General features: G+C 36.9%; 1 protein-coding gene across 3 annotated transcripts in view; it reads left to right on the top strand.

Annotated features, from left to right (window-relative positions):
• Positions 1-469: 469 nt before the first annotated feature.
• Positions 470-21,650, top strand: part of LOC131146615 (homeobox protein knotted-1-like 6) — a 44,394-nt gene continuing 23,213 nt past the window's right edge. The window contains exons 1-6 of one of the 3 annotated variants that reach the window (XM_058096315.1): positions 470-1,206; positions 1,843-1,965; positions 2,112-2,250; positions 10,073-10,311; positions 11,749-11,908; positions 13,890-14,202. In XM_058096315.1, the coding sequence (XP_057952298.1) occupies positions 871-1,206; positions 1,843-1,965; positions 2,112-2,250; positions 10,073-10,311; positions 11,749-11,907 (996 nt within the window). In that variant the 5' untranslated portion in view covers positions 470-870 and the 3' untranslated portion in view covers position 11,908; positions 13,890-14,202. Of the gene's footprint in view, positions 1,207-1,842; positions 1,966-2,111; positions 2,251-10,072; positions 10,312-11,748; positions 11,909-13,889; positions 14,203-19,194; positions 19,432-21,650 lie in introns of those variants that run through there. The other 2 variants (XM_058096316.1, XM_058096314.1) reach the window with 2 other exon arrangements.

A 21,650-nucleotide genomic window follows, 5' to 3' on the forward strand; every position in this document is an offset into this window, starting at 1 on the left:
AATTTTATTACATAAATTGATGCAAAAATTTAATTAATTACATATGAATAAAAATCAAAAGAACTTAATAGTGTAATTAACCCTAAATAGACAAGTTGAATTCATATTGTTTAAATGTCTAAATTTTAATTAAAATTAATGCTTTTAGCATTTTATTTATATATGAAAAGTACTTAAAATTTTCTAATGTCATATTATGTGGAATGAATTAAAATATTAATATTAAGATAACTCTTTTCTTTGTTTTTTTTTTTTCTTTATTTTTTGGGTGAAACAATCTCCTTGCACAAATTGCATCATATTATAATAACATAGAACTTAATCTTCCCTTGACACAAATACATATATATATATATATATATAATTACTTATTTATGCATATTTTTAAGTAATTTTTTCTTTAAAAAAAACTTGGTGCATGTCAAATCATTAGACAGAGCACTTTTTCTCAGGTATTGGGGGTTGCGTGTGGTGGTTCTTGACACTCTCTCGGAGAGCGTGGTTACAGTACTCAGCAACAAAAGTGGGGGAGGAGAGGGAGAGAGAGAGAGAGAGAGAGAGAGAGAGGGAGGAGGGAGAGAGCAACTGCAGAGACAGAGAGGGTGAGCTTCTACTTGTTTGTACGCTAAAATCACACCCTCCAACAACACTTGCAGTCCATCTCCCTGCTTCACCATTTTCATCTCACTACTTTCACTACCAGAACTCCATAGCCTCACAACATCAGAACGCAAAAACAAAAGCAATCAAACAAAAATCAAGAACACACATACCCCCCATTAATTGCCCCTTCCATCTCTCTCCTTTCATCTCCTCCGGTACCCCCTCCTGATCTTCTCCTTCCAAGGCATCATCCACCCATAATTAATAATGATGGAGGAAATGTACGGACTCCACTCTGCCCCGGACTTCTCCACTCACGACTCTCCACTTCTGGCGCCCGAGCTGCAGACTCAACTCGTCTATCCGGTCGATTATCATCCCGCCGGCGGAGGGTTTGCGTCACCGCCGCCTCCCCTGTTCCACGATCGCGTCCCGATTCTGGGGTCGTCGGACCCTTCGTCGGGAGCTTCGGATGCGGCTTCCATGGTGGCGGAAGTCCAGAGAGGGGGCTCCGAAGAAGAGATTTCCAGTGCAATTCGGGCCAAAATCGCCTCTCACCCTCTCTACCCCAAACTCATTCAAGCTTACGTCGATTGCCAGAAGGTAAAGCACCTAGCCTAGCAATGAATATATATATATATATATATGTATATATATATATATCCAATTATGACCAGCAAAGAAAAGAAAATTGGGTTTGGTTTTTCTTGGGCGCCAAACGGTTGAGTTAGTTTTGTAGTTGACGTAGTGCTTGTAGTAAGGAGTCGTTTTCAGAGAGCAGAGAGTGTCACCTTCTATATCAGTTTCAGGTTGATCGATTCGCTGCGGCCATACTCCAAAAGAATTTTTTTTTTGGGGGGGGGGGGGGGTGTTTTGCAGAGTTAGCTGCTCACCGCGCGTGTTTCAGAATTACACACTCCATGCGCTCGTTATTTTTCAGTACTCAAAAACGGTTTTCATGAATCAATCCATATAATCTCTCTCTCTCTCTCTCTCTCTCTCTCTCTCTCTCTCTCTCTCTCATTTCTTCTTCTTCTAGTAGAATGGAAATTTTTCTTCACGAACCCTAAGATCTGCAGTTTTGTTCATTGTAATGGTGAGGGAAGCTTAGTGGGTCTCGTGGGATGGTCATGAAAATGATCGAATTGTTGAAATTTGTTGTGAATTTTGATTATTTAATTTGTGGGTGTTCTTTATGCTGTTTGATTTAAATTTTTTTTTTTGGGTTGTTTTTCACAGGTGGGAGCGCCACCGGAGATGGCGTGTTTGTTGGAAGATATTCAGCGGGAGAGCGATCTTTCTAGAAGAATCACCGCTGTTTCTTCTTGCTTGGGTGCCGATCCCGAACTCGACGAGTTCATGGTCTCTCTCTCTCTCTCTCTCTCTCTCTCTCTAGTTGTTCATGGTCTCTCTCTCTCTCTCTCTCTCTTTGAGCTTAGTTTAGCTGACCGATATCAATGGCCTTTTTATTAACTTCTCTTCTCTTCTCTTCACTTCTCTTCCTAAAGGAAGCATACTGCGATGTATTGGTGAAGTACAAATCGGACCTCTCAAGGCCATTCGACGAGGCCTCAACATTTTTGAACAACATACAGACCGAGCTCAACAATCTCTGCAATGGTGCTGCTTCCAGAAGCTATGTTTCTGGTCTCTCTCTCTCTCTCTCTCTCTCTCTCTCGGTCTTGCCTTGATAATCTCGATTATATAGTTTTTTAAATGAGTTTATTGAGTATTGTGCCTTCTGGGTTTGGTTATTCTTATTTTAATTTTCAATTTTTCTGCATGTATATTTTTATTTGTTTCCAATTCGGAGGTGGGTTTTACATGATGGCATTCAAAACCGCATGACAGAAAGAAAGTAGGCGCACGTTAGCACGAGCCCCCAGCCCACATTAGCAGACTAAACCCATAAAAGGAACTGTTGTTGCATTAATGGTGTTCGCCCTTCTCTCTCAATGGTTTCCTTTGAGAAGAAACCTATTCACTGTATATGTGTGCATAAGAGCATTTAAACAGAGAGTGGGTGATGAAACAAAGGTTACAAATATGGTAATAACAATAAAACCAATAAAGAAACCCTAGAAAACATTTGTAAGAGATCATCAGCTTTGCTACGAGCAGTGAACATGTTGGAATTTCTCATTATTTATGGTTTGGGTTTTTCAGAACTTTCTTTCTCGTCTTCACGCAATCTCCCTTGTCTCTGCAAAGCTATAGTAAACATCTTTCACACACACACACACACACATAGATATGTATAGTCAATAATATACATACAACCTCAAGGACAAGAACCTGGGACAACTTCTCTGCAGTTGGGGCTCTGTGAAACAGTACAGAAAAGCTTTTCTAGCTTTCAATTTTACCTTTTTCAGTTCTTTAGTTTTTCTTTTTCATTTTTTTAATGTCAAGACAAATCTGGAACCGAGGAAAAAACTTCTTTCAATTTAGATCAGCTGATTTTGACGTTTCAATTCTCCCTGGTGGTACCAATGTTTTTAAATTTCACAGCTCAGGCCTATATACATATAGTGTGAGGTTTGAAAAACCCTTTGTTACATCTAAACCTAGAGGCTTGAGGGTCAAGTCATGAAAACAGTCTCTCCTAGTGTGGAGATAAGATTAATTGTGTACATTATTGCCCTCCCCTATCCATATCCTCGATAACAAGAGCCTCCTGTGTTACATTACGTATTTTTTTGTTTTTTTGTGTTAGAGAACTCATCCTCAAAACTTAGGTGTTAAGGAGAGAGAGTTAAGAGGATCTTATACTGGCTTTGGAACTGCTCACAGAGATAATGTGGGACTAGACGGACATTAATACTCCCCCTCGAGCCCATGGGGGGAATGTGGCAACGCGAGCCCATTAGGGGAAATGAGGCGAGGAGAAATCCAGCCCACAGAGGAGCTAGGTAGCTCAAGGCCCAGCTCTAATACCATGTTAGAAAACTCATTCTCAAAATCTAGGTGTTAAGGAAGGAGAGTTAAGAGGATCTTATATTGGCTTTGGAACTGCTCACAGAGACGATGTGAGACTGGACGGACATTAATATTTTGGAAAGCACAGATCTCATATGATGAAAGTAGATGAATAAACACATCCAAGTGATTGCTTGTGGTGTGAATTAATTATTAGCTGCTACTGCATGGATATTAATTAACATCTTTACATGAAGTGTATGGAAATAAGAATGTCTTAATTACAATAGCTTGAGGGAAGGTAATTGTATTATTACTTCATGTACATATATGCATTCTACTGTTTGAGGACAGGTGTTAATATTTAATTGGCATTGATACTTGTGTGCTTTGCCACTTGAAAAGGGATATTGTCAGTGTGGGCAGGGTGTCCTCACAACAAAATGTTTGCCACAAGAGTGTTGAATTCTGGATTAGCGGGTTTTCTTTTTTCTTTGGGAATGAGAAACTGCATTAGTGTTTGACATAAGAAAATTGAAAACCAAAAACGAAAAATGTTCAACTAGAAGTTGCAGCTAGGGTGATGCATATTATACTCAATTGAACAGTGTAATCTTGTAAGGAAAAAAATGCTGTTTTTTTATTATTGATAAGGTTATCTTATTTCTAAAGCTCAAGCTTATCCTCTTGATGCATGGTGATGCTCCTGCTTTTTGCATAGAATGTTTTATTGTCTGTACCCCATCTTGTTTTGTATATTCTAATATTTCGCTTACTTTTTAATGAAATTAGTATAAGTTTAAGGAAAGACTAAAAAGAATTTTCAATATTCCTGTCACTTATAGTTATATATAGAAAAGGAAGAATTTATCCGTTGATCTATATATCAAGGAAAAGTTGTTATTGCTATAAACATGGCTCCTATTTATTTTCAAATGATTTTAATTTAGAGACAATCAGTGAGTTAGTATCTTTTTCTTCAGCTATGCATATTTTTCTTATTTTCTCTTCAGCTATGCATTTTTTTCTTATCCAATTTATTAGATTATTCTTTCCTTCTGCGGAGCCAGTATGAAGTGGTAGCACGAATAAAGCCCCCACTAACCCTTAGTTCCATTTTGAGCAGCTTGCTGTAATGACTCTGCTTTATTTAATATCTTAAAGGTAATAGCTGGCTGGTTATAATGATGTTATTTTGGGTGGCCTAAAATAGTTTGAAAATTCCTAGGGCATGAGTTGTTATGGATTCCATGATTGGGGGATGAGATTATACCATATGAGAAGGCTTTAGAAGTTAGAACCTGGTCTGTTCTGCCAGCAAAAGTTGAAGAGAGAAGTACGAGAAATGTTTCCTTTACACTTAAAAAGAACTAAATGAAAATCAATGTGGGCAGTTTAAGACATTTAAATTAATGCATAAACTGTAAGAAAAATCTTTTCCCACAATCATCATCATCATCAACAAACTCAGATTCCTGAATGATGCTTGTGGGCACACGTGATGCCGTGACCGTGGCAGGGTCAAGTACGAGGAGTTAGTTTTCCAAACTATCATGTTTGTGTGTCAGGATACTATAATCTAATCTTCCTTTGTTCCCATACAGTCTTTGCTTTTTCATCTTGATCACTATTGGTCTCAAACTTTTAAAGCCGTATTTCCATCTTCACAATAAACTATCGTTGGATCAAGTACAGATAGATTGTTCCTTTAACACGTATTTATCTTGTCAAGCCTACAAGATCATGGGCATAATATATGGTATCACATTATTTTATGCATTAGTTGGGAGACAAAGCTGCTCTATCTCTGTTTAATATTTCATCATATTTTTCTTTGTATGGTTTTTATAATCTCATGCGCCAGCATGATCTTTGGCATGCACCATGGTACTTTGCAGTACTGCCAAAACAGATTCTCACATGGGACTGCAACATTAGCGTATCCGCATTTGGTTAGATGGTGTCAACTGTTAACTGTCTATAATTACTAATAGTATATATATTTTTTAGCATTGAAGATTGAACTGGCTAGGCTGTCTCTGTTGGGTTGCAGTTTTTGTTGCCACTTTACCAGTCATCAAGTCATGGCGATGTTTCACCAAAAACAATAATAATAAAAAAAATTTCATGGTTTTGGTGAAGTCTGTTCAGATCAACAACTGCTTGGATCTGCAAACAGTAGTACGTCCATTGCTGGGTTGTATATATAATATATAGCCGTAGGGTGCTTTTGTTTCGCAAGCTAAAGTATTTTTAGGAATAGACTGGACTAAATGATAATGGACTACATTGGATATGTGTGATAAGTATCTTGCCTCGAGTTTGGTCTCTCATCAGTTTACAAGATAAGGATAAGGGTGTTTGTTTGTTTTTTGTTTTTAGGTTTTTATGTGAGCCTAGAAGAGGTGGGAGGAACCAGCCATTGTAATCCATGTGCATGGGCTAAGGGATCCCCCTTTGTCCTATATCCTTTTCTTTTGTTGCATGAAACATGGGCTAAAAGTGCTTAGCCAATGCTAGCCATGCACTCTTAGCCTATGAAACAAATGCAACCTTATATAGAAATTAAGGATTTCCTCCCCTAGATGTGTTATTAATTAGTTTCGAGTTTGTTGACTTAGAAGTATTTTTTATTCCATGCATGTTCAAATCTAAAGCATCAATCTCAATCCTACGTGCAACATTCTATTTTGTTGCTAGTCAATTGGTTGGATTTGCTTCTGGCAGCATGTCATTTGATCGATCGAATTGAGTTGGCTTGTCCTTGGAGACATTTTCTATTTCTATCTTTGTATGAACTGCCCTATGATAAAAATCTTTGCACTTTCGGTGTCAATGGTGTTGATCATAATTTAATTAATTCATAATCTACATGTACCTTAGTAATGCATATTTTTAGTGGTCATGTACTATTCAAGATATGAACCTGAAGTATGTGTTATGTTGAAATATGTGCATATATCATTACCACATGAGGTATGTGCATATATCAATGTCATTAATCATAATTTAATTAATTCATGTCTGAATATTGTCTTGAGGTACGAGGTGTTAAAGTATTGCAATTTTTTTAGGCTCTGGCTGTTTGATTATTACATGATTTTTTTGTCACATGGTACATTAGTAGATCTATAACTCATGTTAGTGATATTGGTTGAACGATTTGTCCTCCTAAAGTATGGCTGTTTCTTCTATTAATAATTGTCATTGCTCCATTTTCTTTTTTTGATTTTTTCTGATGGCTGTGTATATAGCATGGAAATTTCCAACTATAAAGGGTATTCATCCCAAGGCGTGGGTTGTGTCGCATGTAAGGTTTGTGCCATTATTTGGTCATAGGGTTCCCCACGGAGTAGTTCTTATGTTGCAGATGGGTTTATTTTCAACTGAAGGCATACCAAACTCTAGTTGGGATCTTCATAATTTTTAGACCCATGTCAACATCTCTCTTAACTTGCTGGAAGGCTTTTCCTTTCTTTTAATTCAACTCTTTCCTTTCCCCAATGCAAAGAAAATCTTACGCTTGCATTTCAGTAATATAATTGAGTGTGGGGATCTAAGAAAGCATGCTCCCTCATTTAGCAAATTTCTTATCTCATAGATTGATGCTACTTACATTGGCTAGATGTTTGGTTCGGAGAGGTCATGGTAATATTTTGCAAGCATATCTCTTGCCCTAGGATTTTTGAAATAAACCAAAAGTATGAAGGTTTTTGGATTCACATTTTCAAAATACACATTTCTTGGGCCAAAATATCCTTGATGCACGCCTCTTTTGTCAGAATGCTTCTCAACTCACATTTTTGGAAATTTTCAATTCTTTTGTGCTATATCATAATAGCAAAAGATCAAGGATAAGAAAGGATCGTCTTTGCTCTACCATAGTTTTTGTGATTAAATTCTAGAATTCAAGTCTTGGGATTACGGGTATAGCCATGACACCCCCTTCCTAAAAAAAAGAAAAATGTATTCTTGGACTGTCCAGTATTGGATTGCAGTTTTGACCCCACTACCCTTAGAAAAAGTGTATTCTTGGAGCATCTTAAGAAGACACACAAGTGGCTCTGGGCCTATGTCTTCTCAAGTTTTTCTTGAGATATACAACTTTTGGGGAAGTCTTGTATTAATTGAGAATTAATCTTGCAAAAGGAGATATTAGTAAGATTCATTATCTTCATGGATTTTTGAAGGTGCGAAAATGCTTGGGATCATTGGCCCAAAAGGGATTGTGTGCTACATGCATCATTGTTTATTGTGTTGCCATGTGGGCCTTTAGGGCTGCAAATGAGTTAAGTCGATCCAAGCTTTCCCATGCTCAAGTTTGTTCATTAATTTTTTATTCAAACTCAAGCTCAAGCTAAGCTTAGATTGAGGTTTAATATATTTGCTCAAGCTTGTTTACTATGTAGGTGTATGAACTCACGAGTCCTTAACGAGTCAAGCTATCATGGTGTTGACTAATGGTTTGGTTCTTTGAGAACCTAATATTTTGAGAGATGAGAGGTTTTGTTAGGCATAAAGGTGAAAAGTGATTTTTACTAATACTAAATATTGGAAAGCATTAGATTTATTACTAAAAATTTAGATTATGGAGTTTGAGTTCAATAATCTTATGCGCAAACAATCCCTATTTTTAACCCCCAGTATAATCTATCAAGGCTAATTCGATCTTATTAAACTAGCCTATAAATTATTATAATTCAAGCATATTAAATGAGCTAACATTAGCTTATAATTGTGCTGCTCACAAGCCAAAATGAGTAAAGGTCATTTAAGCTCAAGCTCTCGCACATTTGGACTTTGGAATCCTTCATCTATAAGGATTATCTTTGCATAGTTTTTCTGATTAGAATCCAAAATTTGAGTCTTAAGATTACAAACTTAGCCATGGCACCCTCCCCTTTCAAAAAAGTATATTCTTGGAGTATCTCAAGAAGACACACAGGTAGCCCTAGGCTATATCTTCTCAAGTGTTTCTCAGGATATATGCACTTTTGCAAAGGTTTTGTATTGAGAATTAACCTTGCAAAAGGTTATGTTAGTAGGATTCATTATCTTCATGGATTAGTGAAGGTGTGAAAATGCTTAGGGTTGTCGGCCCATAGGGGACTGTGGACTCCATGCATCATCCTCTATGCCATGTGGGCTTTAGGTTGCAAATGAGTCGAGTCAGGCCGAGCTTTGCCATGCTCTAGTTTGTTCATTAAAATTTTATTCAAACTTGAGTTCAAGCTAAGCTTAGATCGAGTTCAAGTTAAGCTACCCTATATGTCATGTTATTTGAGAGAATATTATGATTTACTTCTTATGTTGTATGCTTGTTTAATAATTATATGTCATAACTGACTCATAACAAACAAAAAATAATAATGCGACTTGTTTTTGGTCTAGAAATTGGAGCATGCAATTTTTTTTTTTATCAAGGTTGTTACTGTGCAACTATCATTTATATAAGTTTTTACTTCCTATTTTGAAAATCAACCTATTGAAGAACTTGCAGTTGTCTATTTCCTTTTTTTTCAACAATTACCCTATGGAAAGACCTTGGATTTGGATAAGATGTAATATAAAATTGTATTAGAATTTGTACAGAGCCACCTAAATCCAAATCAAGGGTCCAAAGTCCATGCTCCCAAATGTAGCATTAATATAATGATAAACTAAAAAACGATTGCATTTTCAATTTTAGTCTGTGTTGGTTTGCTTTATGCTTTTATTATGGAACACTTTTACCTTCTAATGTGATGTCGAGTTGTTTCTCTTTTTGCATGTATGTTTGTATGTTTTACCCTCCGAAGGAGCAAGTCAATTTAGTTTAATATCTACTACGATTTTCTGGCACTCAGGTGAATTGCTTCCTCATAATGCTTTTTGACCATAATTTAATTTGTCACAACTCTGGAGGCCACCATAATGTGTTTGACTAAACTGACCTTTAGTTTTCACTTATCAAATGATAATTTCATGAAACTACAGTTTCATGCGTTGTGAAAAATAGTGATTCTTGAATGTTACTAGATTGTTGATATTTATCATCGCTTTTTATTTGTTTGTAATCAATGGGTATGCAATCCTATGCAATTTGGTTGTGCAACTTGCCAACTGATCATGTTTCTATAGATGCATGTGAAAACTTTAAATCATTTGCACATTTTGCTTGGTGTCCCTTAGACCTTGCAAAATTGTCAATCTATATATATTGGGGTTTATAGAGCCCCCCCCCCCCCCCCACCCCAAAAGTATTTGCCTTATGTTGTTTATTCATTTTATCCTTAAACAAGATTGTTTCTTATATTGTCTTCCTTTCAAAAACAAAACAAAACAAAACAAAAATAAAAAAATAAAATATTCTATCTATAATATGGACACTACATGTTGACTACTACCACTATTTGTCAATTAAATGTTTAATAATGACTTGTTTTATCTGCAATGATTTGCACATAATCTCCTTTGGACACCTCTCTCACTGTTAAATTTAGTCAAGTAAAATTTGGAAGTTAGGGATATTTGAGAGCATCTTTTTTTTTTTTGTTGTTTGTTTATTTAGATGAGGCAGTTGCGTCATATGAGGAGGACTTTAGTGGAGGAGAGATAGAGGTGCAAGACTGTCCACACGACAGTGAAGATCGAGAGCTTAAGGACAGGCTATTACGTAAATATAGTGGTTATATTGGCACATTGAAGCTTGAATTTTCAAAGAAGAAGAAGAAGGGAAAACTACCAAAAGAAGCAAGGCAAACCCTTCTTGATTGGTGGAACATTCACTACAAATGGCCATATCCAACGGTATATATTTTTTCTTAAACATTGCAATAATATTTTGATGCATGATAGGGCTTTTAAATCTTGAAACTTATTGTTTAGAACTATTTAGGTTCTTCCTTGGTTCATTTTGGAAGTGCTTAAATAGTCGGTGCAAGGCCATTCAAGTTGCAGTCTATTGTTTGAATTGTTGAGCCTAATAAAGTAGGTATTAACGTTACATATTCTCTATGTGGACTTAGTACTAGCTATGGCACATGAACATTGAAAGTGTGTGACATTGGGCAAGGAGACATTTTTTCAGTGATTTGCCGAGAGAAAATGTGTACCTATTTTCTATTGTTTGCCATGCATCTCCTTAGATTAATTTTTATATTACATTTTTCATGAATTTATTTTTTAAAAAGGGTTGGTGTAAGCATGTACATGACCACTAGTTGTTAGTAGGACTAGTTCATCTCGTACTAGCTTCTTAAGTTTTACTTAAAATGTTGGAGTGTAATGCAATGGAATGAGTGGAAAAGAGTGAAATATTATATGGTGGATATGTTGGAGTGAAATGGAGTGAAATATTATATGATAAATATGTATAATTATGGCAACCAATCTCATTTAGATGACATTCCATTCTCTCGTACTAAACAAATCATTGAAGTCGTATTTAAATTAGCAGATATGAATTTATTAATTGTGATTAGAAGTGAGCAAAATGTGAAGTGGAATTTAGGTGCAATGGTAAAGTTGTTGCTATGTGATCTAGAAGTCACAAGTTTGAGGTGTGGAAATAGTTTCTTGCAAAATTGTAAGGTTAGGCTATGTACTATATACCCATTGTGGTCTACCCCTTCCCTAGATCCCCAAAATAATAGGGCTTTGTGCATCGAGCTGCCTTTTTTCAATTAAAAGTGAGCAAAATGCCCAATTAATACACCTGATGGCACCTAAACATGGTAGACCCCTAGTCACCTAGTTCTTAGTGTATTGAACTAGACAATGTAGATTACAAATCTATAATATATCATATGCAATATTAATATACAAAAAAACTATGTAATGTAATATAAACCCTCCGAGAGAACTCTGCAAAAATCTAAACAAACTTTCTTATAAGCTCCAAGAGATACCACTTACTGAATGAAGTAGGACGCTTACACATGATGTGTCTATTAGTTATATATGTTTACATATATTGTTTTTTTATGATGAGGAAGCCATGCTTACAAGTGTATAGAACCCCAAGATCATGAGCTTACCCCTTTGCGTGTTGCTGCTCAATTTTCATGTTGTTGAAAACATTGAACTTGAGGTTTACTTGGGTTTTTTTTCGGCCCAAAGACCCACAAGGGTCTACTAGCGTGTGCATTTGTATTGGCTTTTAGATTCTACAAATTTCCAAAGAGAGAAGTTTTGTTTTTCCACAAATCATGATGTTTTAGGATTTTACCTTTGTTAATGGTGCAGGAAGCAGACAAGGTTGCACTGGCTGAAGCAACTGGCCTAGACCAGAAGCAAATAAACAACTGGTTTATAAACCAAAGGAAGCGCCACTGGAAGCCATCAGAGAACATGCAATATGCTGTTATGGACAATCTCTATGCACCATTTTTCACAAATAACTGAGGTGGGATCCCCCCTATCCCCTACTTTCTTCCTGTTTTTTTTTTTTATGTATATTCCTGGTGACCCAATTGATACTTAATGAAATGCATGCTTATATATAACCACTTCATTGATCTAAATTTACTCTAGTAGTGTATTCTTCTCAATTTGGTCAATTTTGGTTGTTGGTTTTTGAGTAAACATAAAATATGCATCAGGTTTTGTTAATAGGTCGCTCAAAATGAAGAATTGAGTGTTTTACGCTTCTATGTCAATTGAAGGTTTGAACTAAATTGCTCATGTAAGGATCATATAGATGTTTCCTACTTGGAAGGATTGTGGAAGTGTAGGCATGTTCTAAAGAGTTACCTCTGATGCAATATGCATCACGAGGAACTGGATTTTGGGAATATATATATATATATATATATATATATATATATATATATATTGCACCAGGGTTGGAAATAGTGTTTATAGATTGACAAAAATCCATGCTAGGTTGGGTAATAAACTAATTAGACCTTAATTAGGTCTTACGGTGGGCTTAGGAAAATCAAGGTTCAAATATAGCCTAGTAATAGAACAATTCAAATGGGCTAGTTTGGCCCTATTAGGTCTTTAATTCAAATTGAAGGTCCATGGGAGCTGTTAGCAATGTAATTTTCACTATCTTGTGTCCAAAGACCATTTGTTACAGATTACAACATGTATATATAAGTTTTCCGGAGGCTTTCCTTATAAAACCCAACCTATCCAATGTCCCAATTCAAAATTTGAAATTAAACACTGAGTAATCGAGTCGAATCGTTGACAGTTTGCAGAGATACCACTGACGGTTTAATACCAAGGGCAAACAGTTGAAGTAACAAACTCATAATTGTCGACTATTTCACTGATATGGACCAATATCGTCGATGATTACAGGGAAACGTCGACGGTTTCCTCTTGCAAGTCAGCATTCCTATTTTTTCATGTTTTCTCTTTGTACATGTCTTCCACTCAACATATGAGTCACATATTATAACAATCTCCACCTTGGCGAATAGACACACCATAGTAGAAAACTAAAAACATAAACCTGCTGCTTCAACTTGGGACAATAGGTTAGGACCGTCTCCCGTCTAGCAATTGGAGACAAAACCAAGTCCAATCAAAGCTTGAACTTGTCCGTGGCAGCTTCAACTTTTGCCATGAACTCCGACTCAGTTGTAGATAGTACAACTAGAGATTGTACCTTGGACTTCCAACAAATAGGCCTTCTCAAAATAGTAAACACATATCTTGTTGTAAATCTTTTGTTATCCAATAGTTTGCATTCACAAATCTCGCAACTGATGGATCACTTTGTTGCTTGCTGAAACACACCACTTGTAACGACTCGGTCCTTCATACGGACCCAGGCGTCCCTCATTCATACATATTACGTATACCTGTTCAAGATATGGAAATAACCCGCCCATAATAGGGACATACGAGTGTAAAACATTCATAATCATGATGTAAATGTCGCAAAAAAACATAAACATCCATTGGGATTTCTACTTACATCCATAATTTACATATATTCGGACTTAGAATAATCGTCATATTACAACCCTTCAAAAAGGACTTTCATCAAGTTTAATACAAGATTTATATGCTTACGTAAGCTAACCAAAATAACCTCCCCAGTCCCTTTATCTACTAGGACCGATGCACGGACGGACCTGAAAACAAAGGTTATAAGATAGGCTGAGACACCTCTCAGTAAGGAAGAAGGAGTTATAACAGTGTGTGACTGCATACATGCATATTTTTATTCAACATCTAGAATATAAATCAATTATTTTTAATACAGTAATGCATCAGTTATATCATTATTCATATTACAAAATTCACACATCTATCTTTCAACCATTTAATGATTTATCAGATGACCAAAAGCAAAATATCCCTATAACCAGTTTCACCATGTGGCTCGGGTTGTGCACTGATACTCGTCCAATGTCCTATTCATGCAGGCACTGCCGAGTACCTACATACGATCCGACTGCCTCCATTGGCCCAATATCAACCAATGGTTTGACCCTGCTAGCCGACCATCTTGGTACCCGCATCGTTTAATATGTGTGGTTGCACATGTACATCTAGTTACGATATCGTGTCGTATTATATAACAGTGGTTTCATTTCACCCAGCAAAGAAAATATTTTTCAACCCTCCCGGGACTCTCAAGCTGTGGTTCCGTGTATCATAAATTCAATTTATACAAATATGATAACCTGCGCAATTTCAGTATTTTTCACAAATTCAAATAATAGCATTGGGTTTAAATCGGCGTCTTTCCACTCAGTTTGCCCCTTTTTGTTTACTGATGCGGCTCGATGTATCACCAGCTTTCGTTTATCACATTCTCAATATAACAAATTTAGAATTTCATTCCCATATTCTATATTAGTAGTATAGAAAATACATTCATTTCCATTTCAATATATATTACACAAGTTTGTTACAAAAACTCGCTAAACGATAGGAATTCAATATACATAGTTTAACTAAATAAATAAAGGAATCGAGCCTCTCCTACTATATAGTATAAACACAAATAAACAATATTTGTAAAATTTGGAGATCACACGTCGAAATCCTCGTTTTTACCAAAAATCGTAAAATCGTAAAATCGTCAAACCGGCATTTCTACTCGGTAGAATTTCACAAATAAGTAGTTAAATCATACATAATAACATAAACTAGGTTTTTAGCGGTTTAGTTTTCCAAATATGCTGTTGTAATCAAATTCCCCCTATCTTATATTCGAAATGAAATTTCGTACAAAAACGGTCTAAAACGACAACTCGAGATCCTGAAAACCTAAAACCACAGAACATAATCTTACTATGTTTTCTACTGCTATCCAAATATCTAATCAAAATTAGGATCAGATTCCTACGGAAAACCCGAAACTCTTCGAAACGACGATCCGATCTACTAAAAGTGTAGAGTTTTCTCTTCTGATCCACGCAATACCCTCCGTTTTTGGAAACGGACGACGAATGGCGAAGGATCTTAGAGAGAGAGAGAGAGAGAGAGAGAGAGAGAGAGAGAGAGAGAGAGAGAGAGAGAGAATAAGAGAATTTATAGAATAAATCCTAACTTAACCCTTAAGTAATTTAAATAAATATCTTCTCTAAGATATTTATATGTAAATATCTCAAAATATCTCTTTTCAAAATATCTTCTCCAAAATATTTATTTATTTATTTTATTATTTTTTTTCTCGGGGTCGGGTTACTACAATCTCCCCTCCTTATAAGAATTTTGTCCCTGAAATTCATCAACTGATATCAAGCATACTCTACCTTACGTCGTAGACCTACAGAAGAGTTGGCAGCCACCTTCAAAGTAGCTCCGATCCGAAGTTATTATCTACCCTCGCTTATGGCAGAGGAATACCATGGTTACAATGTGATGTTTCGGAAGATTACACACACACACAAAACTCTCCCGAAGACCATACCACCTATACTACTATACATAACTACGTACCATCCAAAATTAACTACGGGTACTTCTGGCGTATTTCTGACTTTAACTCCTATGAAGCTTCCTCCACTGCATGGTTACGCCATAATACACTCACTAGCGGTATTTCCCTAGTTCGTAACTGTTGAACTTTTCGATCTAATATCAGTACTGGTACCTCCTCATATGATAAAACCTCACTGATCTCTAGAGGTTCGTAACTCAGTACATGCGATGGATCTGGTATGTACTTCCTCAGTATAGACACGTGAAATACATCATGAACTCGGAATAATGCTGGACGTAAAGCCACTCGATAAGCAACCGAACCTATCATTTCAAGGATTTCAAAAGGCCCGACATACTGAGGACTTAACTTTCCATTCTTCCCGAATCTCATCACCCATTTCATCGGAGCGATTCTCAAGAATACCATATCTCCTACTTCAAATTCCAACTCTCGCTGACGAGTATTAGCATAATTCTTCTGTTGACTCTGAGCTGCTTTAATTCTTTCCCTGATCAATGCGACCTTTGCAGAGGTCTGTTGAATCAGTTCTGGACCTAGTATTTGCCGCTCACCTACCTGATCCTAGTACAACGGAGATCGACATCGACGATCGTATAAAGCCTCATAAGGTGCCATCTCTATGTTCGTTTGGTAACTTTTGTTATATGCAAATTTAACAAACGATAGATATTGTATTTAACTATTACCAAAATCTAGTATACAAGTCCGCAACATATCTTCTAACGTCTGAATAGTTCTCTTCGACTGTCCATCCGTCTGCTGGTGAAAAGACGTACTGAATATCAATCGCGATCCCAAGGCATCCTGTAAACTTTTCCAGAAACAAGATGTAAAACGCGGATCTCGATCTGAAACAATAGATATAGGAACACCATGGAGTCATACCACCTCCTGCACATAAAGTTCTGCTAGCCTATTCAGAGAGTAGCTGACTCTGATTGGAATGAAGTGTGTAGTCTTCGTCAACCGATATATTATAATCCATATGACATTCTGCCCATGCATCGCCGCAGGTAAACCCGTCACAAAATCCATCGAGACATGTTCCCACTTCCACTCAGGGACATCGAGTGGTTGAAGTGGTCCTGCCGGCTTCTGATGTTCTGCTTTGATCTGCTAACATGTCAGACACTGTTCTACATATTGGACGATCTCTTTTTTCATATTAGACCACTAGAATACTCTCTCAAATCTCGGTACATTTTCGTGCTACCAGGATGTACAGTGTAGAGCGAACGGTGTGCCTCCTCCAGAATAACCCGTTTAATCACGGCATCATTCGAAACGCAAACCCTGTTGCAGAATCTCAGTATCCCATCACCAGAAATACTGAAGTCCAGCTTTAAACCATTCCGAACTCCTTCCATAACCTCAACTAACTCTGGATCCTCTTTTTGCGTTACATGGATCCTCTCCTCTAAGGTCGGTTGCACCACCAAGCTGGCAAGGACAATCTGATGATTTCCTTCTACCACTTCCAAGCCCAACCTTTCTAGGTCCATACAAATTTGATGCTGAACTCTAATCGCTGAAACAGACGCATCAACAAACTTCCGACTCAGAGCATCAACTACCACATTAGCCTTTCTTGGGTGATAACTAATAACACAGTCGTAGTCTTTAATCAACTTTAGCCACCTGTGTTGTCCCATGTTCAGCTCCTTCTAGGTGAAAAAGTACTAAGACTTTTATGGTTAGTAAAAATCTCTCACTTTTCACCATACAAGTAATGCTTCCAAATTTTTAATGCAAATACTACCGCTACTAATTCCATATCATGTGTCGGGTAGTTCTTCTCGTACTCTTTAAGTTACCGAGAAGCGTAAGCAATTACTCTGCTCTGCTGCATTAGAACACAGCCAAGACCCTTCTTAGAGGTGTCACTATAAATAACGAATCCACCATCCCCTGAAGGAATGGTCAGGACTGGAGCAGTAATTAGTCGCCGTTTCAGCTCCTAGAAACTCAACTCACACTCCTCAGTCCAAACGTACCTCATGTTCTTCCTCGTGAGTCGCGTCAAAGGACCTACTAAACTGGAGAACCCTTCCAAAAAACGACGGTAGGAACCTGCAAGACCTAAAAAGCTTATGACTTCCTGAACATTTTTCGGTCTCGCCCAGTCCACTACTGCTTCAATCTTACTCGGGTCCACGGATACACCTTTCTTGGACACGACGTGACCATGAAACGCAATCTGCTCTAGCCAGAACTCACACTTCTTCAATTTAGCATACAATTTCTTATTCCTAAGCATTTGCAAGACAAGCCTCAAATGCCCCTCATGCTCTGCAGCGCTCCTAGAATACACTAGGATGTCGATAAATACCACGACGAACCGGTCTAAATATTTGTGAAAGATCCTGTTCATCAAATCCATAAACGCTACAGGTGCATTAGTCAAACCAAAAGGCATAACCATAAATTCATAATGGCTATACTGAGTTCGAAACGCCATCTTAGGAATGTCTTCCACTTTCACCTTCAGCTGGTGATACCCAGATCGTAGATCAATCTTATAGTAGATCTGCATGCCCTGAAGCTGGTCAAACAGATCATCGATTCGAGGTAGCGGATATTTATTCTTTACCGTCACCTTGTTCAGTTCTCTGTAGTCGATGCACATCCTCATCGACCCATCCTTCTTCTTTACAAACAAAACGGCCGCTCCCCAAAGAGAAACACTAGGACGAATGTACCCTTTGTCTAGGAGCTTCATAAGTTGTTCCTTCAGTTCTTTCAATTCCATCCTGAAAACATTTACAAGAATCCATTAGAAGGTAATACCCTAAGCATCAACTAACACTATCATACTATAGACTCAGTTCCATTAAATCCACATCCTAAATATCGATGTACTCTATTAATTTAACATCATCATTCTAACTCAAGTTCTGCCCTTCCACTTGGAAACAATACCATCAATAGATTGCCATGATTTTCTGAACCCTTCGAATAATCCAGAAAAACACAGAAGTCTGCCAATTATTTTCGTCTCCAGGTATACAAAACAAAACTCAAGGTCATATCCATGTCCTATACTCTGGTATATTCTAGACTATAACAACTAGCAACTTTTTAGTTTAGCACATATCCTTAACCAGGCAGCAGCATGGATCAAATCATACTTCCGACTGGCTACAGGCTCTGATACCAATTGTAATGACCCGGTCCTTCATACGGACCCAGGCGTCACTCATTCATACATAATATTTATACCTATTCAAGATATGAAAACAACCCGCCCTTAACAGGGACATACGGGTGTAAAACATACATAATCATGATGTAAATGTCGTGGAAAAACATAAACATCCATTAAGATTTCTACTAGCCTTATACCAGAGTTTACTAATACATCCATAATTTACATATATTGGGACTTAGAATAATCGTCATATTACAACCTTCTAAAAAGGACTTTCATCAAGTTTAATACAAGATTTATATGCTTACGTAAGCTAACCAAAATAACCTCCCTAGTCCCTTTATCTACTAGGACCGACGCACGGACGGACCTGAAAACAAAAGTTGTAAGATAGGGTGAGACACCTCTCAGTAAGGAAGAAAGAGTTATAACAGTGTATGACTGCATACATGCATATTTTTATTCAACATCTAGAATATAAATCAAATATTTTCAATACAGTAATGCATCAGTTATGTCATTATTCATATTACAAAATTCACACATTTGTCTTTCGACCATTTAATGATTTATCAGATGACCAACAGCAAAATATCCCTATAACCAGTTTTACCCCGTGGCTCAGGTTGTGCACCGATACTCGTCCAATGCCCTGTTTGTGCAGACACTACCGAGTACCTACATACGATCCGACTGCCTCCATTGGCCCAATATCAGCTAATGGTTTGACCCTACTAGCCGACCATCTTGGTACCCACATCGTTTAATACGTGTGGTTGCACATGTACATCTAGCTACAATATCGTGTCGTATCATATAACAGTGGTTTCATTTCACCCAGCAAAGAAAGTATTTTTCAACCCTCCCGTGACTCTCAAGCTATGGTTTCGTGTATCATAAATTTAATTTATACAAATATGATAACCTGCACAATTCCAGTATTTTTCAAAAATTCAAATAATAGTATTGGGTTTAAACTGACATCTTTCCACTCAGTTTGCCCCTTTTTGTTTACTGATGCAGCTCGATGTATCACCAGCTTCCGTTTATCACATTCTCAATATAAAAAGTTTGAAATTTCATTCCCATATTCTATATCAATAGTATAGAAAATATATTCATTTGCATTTCAACATATATCACACAAGTTTGATACAAAAACCCGCTAAATGATAGACTAAATAAATAAAGGAATCGAACCTCTCCTACTATAGTATAAATATAAATAAACAATATTTGTAAAATTTGGAGATCACACGTCAAAATTCTCGTTTTTACCAAAAATCGTAAAATCGTCAAACGACATTTCTACTTGGTAGAATTTCATAAATAAGCAGTTAAATCATACATAATAACATAAACTAGTTTTTTAGCGGTTTAGTTTTCCAAATATGCTATTGTAATCAAATTCCCCTTAGCTTATATTCGAAATGAAATTTCGTACGAAAACGGTCCAAAACGACAACTCGAGATCCCAAAAACCTAAAACCACTGAACATAACCTTACTATGTTCTCTATTGCTATCCAAATATCCAATCAAAATTAGGATCAGATTCCTACCTCGATTCTTGGGAAAATCCGAAACTCTTCGAAACGACGATTCGATCCACTAAAAGTGTAGAGTTTCCTTTTCTGATCCACGTAGTACCTTCATTTTTGGAAATGGACAACAAACGACGAAGGATCTGAGAGAGAGAGAGAGAGAGAGGGAGAATTTATAGAATAAATCCTAACTTAGCCCTTAAGTAATCTAAATAAATATATTCTCTAAGATATTTATATATAAATATCTCAAAATATCTCTTTTCAAAATATCTTCTCCAAAATATTTATTTATTTATTTATTTTATTATTATTTTTTTCTCAGGGTCGGGTTACTACACCACTGCACTAGCATAGGAGACCTTTGACATGTCCCGTCCGTCCTTGGTTACCGAGCGGTAGACAATTTACATTAATTCTTAACAAAACCACCCTGAGACAACCACAATCTTCTTGCAATCCTAGCCACAAAGCCACCTTGAGATAACCCCAATCTCCATATAGCTTTGTCTTTGCGAATCTCCAACCCAAGACTCTTCTTGGTCATACCAAAAACCTTCATGTCAAAATATTTTCTTAACAGAGTTTCCAACTGATTAATCTCAGTCAAGGTTTTTCCAACAAATAACATGTTGTCTGAATAAAATAATAGAAACATCACCCCCTTGCATCATATCACCCCCTCCTGGAAGTTCTACCAACTCCCACATATGATTATTATGCAGTAACTCCATCACCTCCACCATAACATTTATCCATATGTTTTTCCCTTTGCTGTGCACCACATCTTGAAAAATAGTAGGAACCTTACTAGTAGTAATGAATGCATAAGACACCAAAACATCAAATTCATACCGAGTGGTGGTCTGATAGTGCATCTAGATAATTGTGATCCTGTTGGTCTATCGAGCTATAACTCCCTACACTATGAACAATGTCATCTCTGCCCTAAGTCTCTTACTTCACCTACATCACATGCTCATTGTTACTGTAGTTTTTTGGTACCTGTTTCTCTTCATCTACCCGAGTACACTGCACTATGACTTTCTCATCAAAAACTGTCTCTACTTATCACCACCTTATTTGTCATTGGATTACACAGTTTGAATCCACCTTTCTTATACTCCAGAAAGATGTACCATCTATACAATTCACCACACTTAGATCTCACCTCACTAAAAATGTGCATGGCTCGACATTTAAGCACTCTCAAACTAGAGTAGTCTATCACATAACTTGTCCACACCTCTCCAGCAACTTTCCCATCTAGTGATACCCTTGACGATCGGTTAAATAAGAAACATGTCATACTCGCTAACTTTACCAAGAAGTTCCTTGCAAGCCTTGCATACAACTTGTAATGCTACTCACAAAACTCCTTGAACACTAGTGTATGCAATTCCAATGTCTGACCTGAGAATCTCTCTCTTGATCTGATTTTCCACGTCAGCTACAAGTTAAACCTAGAAAACATCTCTGACTTGTGCCACATGAAGTATACCAAGACCTTTCGTGATAAACTCATAAAATGCATGTCC

This window comes from Malania oleifera, chromosome 13 (assembly GCF_029873635.1).
Source record: "Malania oleifera isolate guangnan ecotype guangnan chromosome 13, ASM2987363v1, whole genome shotgun sequence".
NCBI lineage: Eukaryota > Viridiplantae > Streptophyta > Magnoliopsida > Santalales > Ximeniaceae > Malania > Malania oleifera.